Source organism: Talpa europaea (genome assembly GCF_964194135.1).
Source record: "Talpa europaea genome assembly, chromosome: 1".
NCBI lineage: Eukaryota > Metazoa > Chordata > Mammalia > Eulipotyphla > Talpidae > Talpa > Talpa europaea.
Window position 1 is genome coordinate 11,126,515 of NC_140073.1, and position 10,505 is coordinate 11,137,019.

At 34.2% G+C, this 10,505-nt stretch overlaps 2 protein-coding genes across 2 annotated transcripts; one reads left to right on the forward strand and one right to left on the reverse strand.

Annotated features, from left to right (window-relative positions):
* Positions 1-1,963: 1,963 nt before the first annotated feature.
* LOC311171366 (olfactory receptor 4C46-like) lies at positions 1,964-2,893 on the forward strand (the record flags this gene model as incomplete). Its single annotated transcript, XM_084234136.1, has 1 exon — positions 1,964-2,893. The coding sequence occupies one exon, from the start codon at positions 1,964-1,966 to the stop codon at positions 2,891-2,893; it is 930 nt and encodes a 309-aa protein (XP_084090262.1).
* Positions 2,894-8,770: 5,877 nt separating this feature from the next.
* On the reverse strand, positions 8,771-9,718 carry LOC311171841 (olfactory receptor 4P4-like; the record flags this gene model as incomplete). Its single annotated transcript, XM_084234883.1, has 1 exon — positions 8,771-9,718. Exon 1 carries the CDS (start codon positions 9,704-9,706, stop codon positions 8,771-8,773), a length of 936 nt encoding a protein of 311 aa, XP_084091009.1. The 5' UTR covers positions 9,707-9,718.
* Between the last annotated feature and the right edge of the window lie 787 nt (positions 9,719-10,505).

Below are 10,505 nucleotides of genomic sequence, written 5' to 3' on the forward strand. Positions count from 1 at the left end.
CATGTAGTAATTATGTTTTATTGTGCTTTAAGTGCATGATAAAACATTTTATCCCCACCCCAATTATTCAAAAGATAGTTGGAACTATTACAATTTGACAGATGAAAACTTGGCCATGGAGATTAAGTAAACTGTAGGTTCCAGTTCCTTGACATGAGACACCCTGAGATACCCCCTATAGTAATCAAAACTCATCAAAAAAGAAATTTAAATACACTTCCCACATAGAAAGTGCACAATTATATTGAAGATGTTTCTTTCTGACCTTACTGATTTGTTAACATTTTCTGACTATTATTACTCAAAATGTAATTTTTTTCTCTCTCCTAGGTGTACCTGCACACAAAAAAAATACAGATGAAAATCCATATGTGTTTACATAGCCATGGATATATTCATATATGTTTCCTTATTAATATAAAATCCTGTGAGGTAGGTATTAATGTCGCTTTATAGATGAGGGGCAAAAATATGTTATATGTTATTAAATGTCCCCCCATATAAAAAGAACATACAGACAGAAAAATAAAGTTTTAAATTGGTCTTTTTTCTTTTCAAACCAAAGCACTTGACCACTGTGATGTCATTTTCAAAATTGTCATTTTCAAAAATAATCATTTCCTATTGCGGAAGAGACAAGAACCAGTGGTTTGGAGGGGGATTGGAGTAGTGAGAGAGACCTGGGTCAGAGGGAGAAGCCAAGATAAAAGGAACTTTCAATGAATGCCATCCCACATTTGACTTGATTTTTGGCTGTTCAAATGTGCCCGTGTGTATGTCTTTGCTTTTTTGGGTATTTTTTTTACTCTGAAATTAGCTCATCTGCATTTGTGTCTGAGGTAGTAATAAAGTAATTATAATTATTATGGTTCATGTAAGAAGGCCGTTTATAGTTCAATATTGTTAATTATAGCAATTTGGGGCATGCGGAACAATTTTGAGGAAAGAAAGTTTAAAAAGTATTTTCTGACCTAATCTTGGTTCTGCTTGCTCTTGGGACACTTGGAATACACTCTTTATGGTTTAAGTAATGTAATTCTTAATATTATTGTCAACACAAATCTAAGACTATTTTCACATCTGCAAAATGGATAAGTGATACCAGCCACAGTGATTTCTATCAGTCTTGTACAGAATCATATGTGAGAGGCACTTGATCTTTCACATAACAATCAATCATTTAACTATATATATGTATATATATATGAAATTATTGGATTGAGTCAAATACATTTCAGTTCTTTTACAGATGCTCCTATATACTTCATCATATTTACATTACCAAAGTCCTGTTTTCCTTATATCAACTATTATAAATAACCTCCTAACTGGAATTTCTATCTCTGCCTTCCTAAATTTAAGCCCACTTCACTCAGAATTATGCAGAGAACTTTAGTGAAGTTATATCCATGGTTTCCCTTCTTTATATTTCTCTTCCACTTTAGTGAAGTTATATCCATGGTTTCCCTTCTTTATATTTCTCTTCATGTTTCCACACGTATTCTCAATTTCTAAACCATGGTTTACTATTTCCTAGGAATAAAGAAAAGTTTATTAACTTTACAATGATATAGTATCATTGATATTATATATATATTACAATGATATAATATCCCTTTCCTGACTAACCTGCCACTGTGTATACAATCCACTCTTTCATGCCAGGCTGTTTTCTCAGATAGTCACAGGTACACATTGCATCTTACTTATTTGATAACAAATGTTCCTCATGCATATACTTTTATCAAATATTTCACTTGGGAGGCAATTTGAGTCTTCTTCAAAAACTAGAACTATTTTTTTAGTTAAAAAACTCCAGAATCCAAAACATCATAAAAGTCAAAATCCAATGGGATCCAGGCATTTAACATTTATTAGAATGAATAAGTTTAACAGATTCAGCATTGCAATACTAACACATAATTTCTTTTTTTCAGGTAATGTAATAAGTATTCAAATATATATGGAGACTAGAAACAATGTCACAGAATTTGTTCTACTTGGGCTCTCAGAGGATCCAAAGATGCAGAAAATTGTATTTGTTGTGTTTTTCCTCATCTACATCACCTCTGTGGTAGGAAATTTGCTCATTGTGGTCACCATCATTGCCAGCTCATTGTCAGCATTCCCCATGTATTTTTTCCTGGCCTATCTCTCCTTTATTGATGCCTGCTATACTTCTGTCAGTACTCCTAAACTTATTATAGATTCACTCTTTGAAAACAAGACAATCCCGTTCAACGGATGCCTGACCCAAGTCTTTGCGGATCATTTTTTAGGCGGCTCTGAGGTCATCCTGCTCACTGTGATGGCCTATGACCGCTATGTGGCCATCTGCAAGCCCTTACACTATGCAACCATCATGAAACAACAGGTTTGTGACGTGCTAATGGGAGTGGTGTGGGTGGGAGGCTTTCTTCATGGAGCCATACAGATCCTCTTCATCTTCCGTCTGCCCTTCTGTGGCCCCAATGTCATAGATCACTTTATGTGTGATCTCAATCCTTTGCTCAATCTGGCCTGCACAGATACCCATGCCCTAGGACTCTTTGTTGCTGCCAACAGTGGGTTCATCTGTCTGTTGAACTTTCTCCTCTTGATAGTCTCCTATGTCATTATTTTGCACTCCCTAAAAAGCCAGAGTGCAGAGGCAAGGCAGAAAGCCCTCTCCACCTGTGTCTCCCACATCACAGTAGTCATCATGTTCTTTGTGCCCTGCATAATTGTGTACCTGAGACCGGCAGTGGCATTACCCATTGATAAAGCAGTTGCTGTGTTCTACTCTATGATAACTCCCATGTTAAATCCCTTAATCTATACCTTGAGAAATGCCCAGATGAAAAATGCCATTAGAAAATTATGTAGTAGGAAAACATTTCCAGATGACAAATAAATGTGCCTAGAGACTGTAGTTAATTCAACTGAGGAAGGGATTAGAGGACATTCTGGATGACCTCATCAAAAATTTGTAGGGGAGGAGATATATATATATATATATATATATATATATATATATATATATATACACACACACACATATACTCCAATGTTTGCTAAATCTGCCATATTGCTTTAAAAAAAACATTTATGGGATGAACCAAAAACATTAACTGCTCTCATGATAGATTTTGCATTTTATGGAGTGGAAACAGGTATAAGGAATGACAAAACTTAAACTATTTGCACACTTTGAATATTCAGAATATCCTAACAAAATTAGGGCTTACTTTTACCATCTTTATCTATGTGTTTTATTCATAAGCTGCTCTACCAAGTGTAAATATGAAAAATAATAAAATATGTTGGTTTTAAAGAGTAATCACTGTAACAATCCAAAGAGGGAAGCACCATAATTATCCATATTTTACGAATGAGGAACCTGACAGAAATGGGTAGTCAACATAACAAGTATATTAATGACAGATAACTAGAGGATAACTTTCTCATCCATGCTCTTAACAGCTGACACAGTCAGACAATGATGACTGAAAGGTAAAAAAAATGATGACATTGCTGTTTATTGAACAGGGCTCTGTTGGGCATTATATATATATATATATATATATAAAATATACATATACATGCACACATTGCACACATATATTTATGTGTATATCTATGTATGTACAAGCATAATATGTGTCTTTGTATATGTGCCTAAATGTTAGTTCATTATAACTAAAATCTAAGAAATTTTCTTTTGGTAAATTTGTTATGTATCTTAACTAATGGTAATATGTTGCTTGTAACACTTTGCTATCACACTGTGTTAAGGATATAAAAGCAATGGGTCATGAAGCTTTTGATAGTAACTAACAAGGTTACATTACATTTCCAAAATTTTTGTACATATGTCACCATCTTCAAGTGTTAACCCATTAGAACATGTGATAACTCAAATTAATAAAAAAATTTAAATATCAGACAGGATCTTCAATTTATTCAATAGTTACCCCATACTTATAGCATACTTGCATGCTAGCTAATAGTTGTTTATATGAGGCAGCATAATGCCTGGTTTATGACATTACTGAGTGAATGAATAAAAGGATAAAAGAAGATGAAATAACTCAATAAAACTTTAACAAATAAATAGCAATGAAGAGAGGAAATTTTTTCCTCCCTTATCTGATTAACTCTGAGGAAATTTATAATTAGATCTTTTAGGGAAACTGGTTTGTTTCCTCTTAAATTGAAGAGTGAAAAAGAAATTGAAATGGAGACTCTCAGTGAATGAGTAAACATCAACCTTAATATTCTGTGCTCTCAGCAAAGTGTTATGATCTTATGAATGTAGACTCCCTGTGTTATATTTCTCTATTAATCATTTTCATTTCTAACATTTTAGTGTGAAATCTTTTTTAGAATGTATATCACAATCTACATATAATGTAGTTTCTAGAGATATAATTTTCATTCATTCCTCTGTCCATCATCATTAATCAAAAAGAAACTTTAATCCCTACTAAGTTATCAGACATCTTGAAAGTTGCACTTCAGAGGTGAATAAATATATCCAGGTCCTCACTTCACTGAGCTTAGGATAAATTGAAATTTCCCAGAGACATCAATAAATGACAAAAAATTGTTATAAATGTAAGGTTGTGGAACACAAAGAGGTAGAAAAGCAACATTGAGGGACACATAACAAAGAACGGAAAGGCAATGAAGACTCAGACAAAGACAAACTTTGAAAGATGAACCAGGACAGGAGAGATAAGGAAAGATTGGGGAGGGGAGTATCTGAAGGGGGGGAGCACAAGGTAATATGGTGATGGACTAGGGGTACTCTGTGGTGGAAGAGCTATATATGTTGTCCAAAAATTAAATTAAAAAAAGACTCCCTAGCTGAAAGACATAAAATTGCTCCCCAAGAGAGGGAAAGAAATCAGCAGAGTGAACAGACATGAACTGAAAAAGGAGCATCCTTAACAAAGGAAGACATAACCAAAGTTGGGATTGTCAAGAGTGTACACACATCTGATCTATGCAACATGGATTAGCTTATTGCTCTATTAATTCAATAATGATTTACTGAATCCCTACTGTGTGTCAGAAACTTGTGGAACACTGAGACTGTGAAAGGCTCACAAGCAAGATATAAAAAATTAGAGAAGACCAAGCTATACTTTGGGAAACAGGTAGATGGGGGCTTGACTAGCAAAGGCAGAGCAGTAAATGTTACTGCCATGATTTGGGGGTCTCTGCGGCATCTCTCCCTATCTGGGGTGTGGGAGTAGCTCATTGGGGGCAGTGTATGCCCATAATCCAGTCACCCTGCTCAGAGATGACTGAACATGGGCAGAGACAGAGGTCTTGGAAATGGGAACCAGGACACAGGGCTGAGAGTGGGTGTGTGATTTATAAGATATCAAGTAAAGTGATCATTATAATAGTAATATCTCCTTAATGAAAATCCAAGAAAAAGATCTTATATAGGGAAAAGGGATAAATAGGAAGGACATCGATAAATTTTAGGATAGTGAACACTTCATAATGCCACGGATGTGCATTCATAGCATGATAAATTTCTCCTAATACTACAAAATCCATAAAGTGAACCATAAAATAAGTATGAAGTCTGCATGATAATGATGTGCCAATGTAGGTCCATCATGGGTCTCTCGCTGAGGTTGAAGATAGGCAAAGGCTGCAGGGTGTGCTTGTGAGAAAGCAGCTGTTACATGTAAAATCTCTATATGTTCCTCTTTCCATTGATGAAGCTAAAATTGTTCTAAAAAATAATTCTTATAAAAAAGAAACACATTACTGGGACTGAGATTCTATTGGGTTTCCTTTTATCCATACAGTTACACGGAGATAAATGCTAAATTTGAGGGATTTCAGGCATCCCTCATTTTGTTATTAATACATGACTATGACTTTCATAAAGGAACATTCTTGATGTGAAAAATTAACATTTACAAATAGAGATGTTATATAAATAGTGGAGATGCTATGTTTGAAGTCTCGCTAATACATTTTTTTTTCATGAAAATTACGTGTGACTTTATGTTATGACCCCATATTTAAGTGAAAGACATCTTTCCCCAACAGCTCTCCACCTGTCTGTGTGTATGCAGGCATCTCTCTCTCTCATTTTATTTTACTTTTCCTTAATAAATTTAGCATGTGTTAATGAAAAACAAATATTTTTTCTGTCATAAAATGTGAAATAAAAACATTTGAACAAAAAAACTGGTCATTTTCAACACATTCCTTTTCAACCTCAAGACTGAACATGGTTTTGTGATTTTTTTTAAAAATTATATTTACATTGAGTAATATCTGTGTTTTTGTTTTTGTTTTTTTAAGATTTATATATGCATACAAGAACTGGGGTGTAGGCCAGAGCTGTGGGTGGTTAAGAGGATTCACCAGAGACAGAGTGGGGAACAGAACAGGCATGTTGACTGAAATACACTGCTGAGGGGAGCAGCAGAGGGACAGGAGAGGTCTGCTGTGCCATGTGGGTCACCTCCCTGGCCAGGGATCAAATTCATGCTGCAATGGCTGTGGATAGCTTCACAGTATAAATAATTGTGTTTTGGTATGAGTAACTTCTGATATTCAACTCCGCTCTCCTAGAGCAGCAGTGATTTTACTTGATTTTATCTTCCTTATTATATTTTATGCTTTTCCAGAATATTTGTGACTTTCATGGCATTTATATATTCTAAAATTAATTCCATATTTTAATTATCTTCCTTTACATTATATCATTTTATCTAGTGTCTTTTGTGTTGTAGTATTTGTCATTTAACTTAGGAGACTTTAGTTTAAATCCTATTAAACATGCACAAAAAATAATCATCATCTTTTGCTTTTCTCCAGAAATTATTTCTCAGATATCTCTTTCCTCATTATACTTAGAAAATGATCTGCTTTATGTATTTATCACAATATGCATTTTTATTGTGGTAAACTAATATGCTAATTAGTTTATTAATTTAATACTAACTAGTGCAACTAGTTTTTTTGGTTAAACTAATAAACTTTATTAGTTTTAGGTTTACAGAAAAATTGAGTGGAAATTATCAAGCAAAACCATATATCCACTTGCCCCGGGCAGAGATAATACTCCCTCCAGAGAGAGAAATTTATTACCAAAATAATGAATCAACATTGATACATTATTTACAAAAACTCATGTTTACAAAAACTCATTTGAGTTCATGCTTGGTATTGTCCAACCTATGAGTTTTGACTTGTATAATGACAATCCAACACTTTAATAATATAAAGAATAGTTTCACTGCCCCCAAAATATTCTCAGAGCTTCCCTATTTTTCTTTTTTGCCCTCCCTCCTGTCACTGACTACCCCCAGACCCCTCACAACTCCTCCACCCTGCACCTGGGCAGGCATTCATCATTTCATTCTCTCTGTATCTTGCCTTTTCCAGAGCTTATATAGGTGAACCATACAGTATTTGCTTTGGCATGGACTTCCTTCCTTCCTTGCCTGTGTTTCATGCCTTGTTACTTCATTTATTTTCAGCACTGAATAATATTCCATTGTCAGGACGTGCCACAGTTAATTAATTCACTTATTGAAGGACATCTTAGCCGTCACCCAGGTTTGGCATTTATGAATAAAGCTGCTCTACACATTCCTGCTCAGTCAAAATGCATTTTTTTTTGGTTTGTTTCTTTCTTTGTTTTTAAACCACATAATGTTTCATTTTGATTTTTTGAAAGTTTTTTTTTTTTTTTTTGGTAGTAGTAGTAAGAGGGTCTTTCTGGAACCAATGACTACCACTTTATTATCGATTTTAGGCAAATATGAGTGGGTCAACACTTCATTTTGTTATGTGGTTCCTTAAGTTTTAATGAAAATGCTACTAATATCTGTCCAACAGATGTGATGCCAATCACTTTGTTTTCAGCTTTTTGATTTATAGATTCTGACTCTTTCTTCACTAGTTATTATTTATTTCAAAGAGAAGTTATGAACATTGAACCTCTTTAAACCAGATTCATTCTAAATTTATTTTTATTATATAACGGATTTCTGAATGACTCTAGGGGATATAAGTTTGAATACCTTACCAGATTTTAATTACTTAAATATTAGATTTCAACTGTCCCACTACATATGTATGATATTATATAGTATAGAACTTATGTCAAAAGTTTTAATGCAATTATCAAGTAATTGTACTTTAGTGATTAATATGGCGTTGTCTTATTTTCATTAATCCAATGTTTATACATATATATTTATATATACACATTTATTGTATTCCACAAAACAATTTAGTCTCCAATTATTTTTTCAAGTAATATGTGTAGTCCTCTTTCTCGATTTATTCCTTATAAGATAGAATAAGAACACAAAATCTAAGAAAGTCACCAGATATTTTCACTTATATCTACCCCTTTTAGTCATTAAGCTTCTTCAATTTATTTTTTAAGAAGTTTTCTAACATTTTATTTATTTTTTTAATTTTTTTTTTAATAGAGGCATGTTTTTATTTATTTATTTATTTGTTTGTTTGTTTTGTTTATACATGCACTGGGTACAGTCAAAAGCACGGGAGGGTGAGAGAATTCACCAGAGCCAGAGCGGGGAGCAGAGCAGGCAGAAGGACCGAAGTACACTGCTGAGGGGAGCAGCGGGCGGCAGGAGAGGTCTGCGTGCCATGTGGGACCCTCCTGCGGTGGCCAGGGAGCAGCCGGGGATCGAACCGGCGCCGTAGAGGCCGCGGGCAGCTTCACAACCCAGCGCTCAACCGCTGCACCACGGGGGAGGCCCTAAGCTTCTTCAATTTAATTGTATATTTCTTTGGAATTCATTGTTTGACCCCAAAGTTTCCTCATGGTGTTTTTCATCTCTGTATTTCTCAGGGTGTAGATTAAAGGATTGAACATAGGAGCAACAATGGTGTAAAACAGTGCAAATATTTTGTCCTCAGGATACGTAGTAGGAGGTCTAAGGTAGACGAAGATCACAGGAGCAAAGAATAAGATGACCACAGTAATATGAGACCAACAAGTGGAGAGGGCTTTGCGTCTTCCCTCAGCGGACTGATTTCTTAGAGTGTATAATATAATGCCATAAGAAAGAAATAAGATAACAAAGGTAATTAAGGACATGATACCTGAAAAGGTAATGACAATGACACCAGTGATGTAAGTGTCAGTACAAGCAACTTTTAACAAAGGGAAAACATCACAAAAATAGTGATCAAGTTCATTAGGACCACAGAAAGGCAAAATGATTGACATGATAAAGAGAGGACAGGAATGGACAGCAGCACCAACCCAAGCAGCTAAGACCAGGAGATTGCATCTTGCCCTGCTCATGATAATCATGTAGTGGAGAGGTTTGCAGATGGCAACATAACGATCATAAGCCATTGAGGTAAGAATGAAGACTTCAACAGCTCCAAATAAGTGCATGGCAAAGATCTGCAACATGCAGCTACCATAGGATATTGTCTTTCTCTCCACCAGCAGGTCACCAATTAACTTGGGTGTAACAGTGGAGGTATAGCAGATGTCCATGGATGACAAGTGGATGAGGAAATAGTACATTGGTTGGTCAAAAAGAGGACTGCATCGAATGGAGACAAGGATCACAAGATTTCCAACCAATAGGGCAATATAACAGAGTAAGAAAAACACAAAGCAAAATGTTTGTATATTCTTGTCATATGAAAGTCCTAGAAGAATGAATTCTGAGATGTTTCTCTGGCTTTCCATGTATTTGAGTTTGGTGTACATTATATACAAATGAATTCTTTGTCTGAAAGAAATAAATCATAAAATTTGGTGAAAGATGACAGCATGGACACAATAATATAATTTACTAAAATGTAGATTGACATGAATCATGTTTTCATATTAATTATGCTTGTTTTATTGCATTTATCTGCTTTCACACGTTTGTGTGATAAATCTATTATGGAAAATGTATGTTATAATGAGAATGATCATATATTTTACTTGATACTACTAATAGTCTAATATATTTAAATATGATTTTGATAATGAAAGTAATTTAATACTTTAAAATATATTATATAGGGTAAGTAACTTAGAATAATTTTTTTGTGTATTTTCCAATTCTTGTGGTATATAGACATAGTTATGACGTCTTAAAATGCCTACTCTATGGGACATATTTTTTTCGTTATATTGTGAGATTCTAAATAAATTGGAATATTTGATTTGTTCTTATTTGTTTTTAACATCATGTAAGACATCCTACCCTCATGTATGCAACTAAGGAAAATAATTTTCTATCAGTGTTCAGCTGCTAACAGTAGCTCAAAAACATAGAAATGTTTTATAAGGTGAGGTCATTGACCTATTTTTTTATTGAAATTGGTACTAATTCTTTGTTTATTATTGGAAATATGTTAATTTTCACATACATTTATTTAATAAAACAAATTGATTTGCTGATGATTATTATCTAAGTGGACTGTGAACTACATGATGGTGCAAACCTTCTAAATCTCTCATTTTAAATATAAGATATACAGATAAAAAGAATACA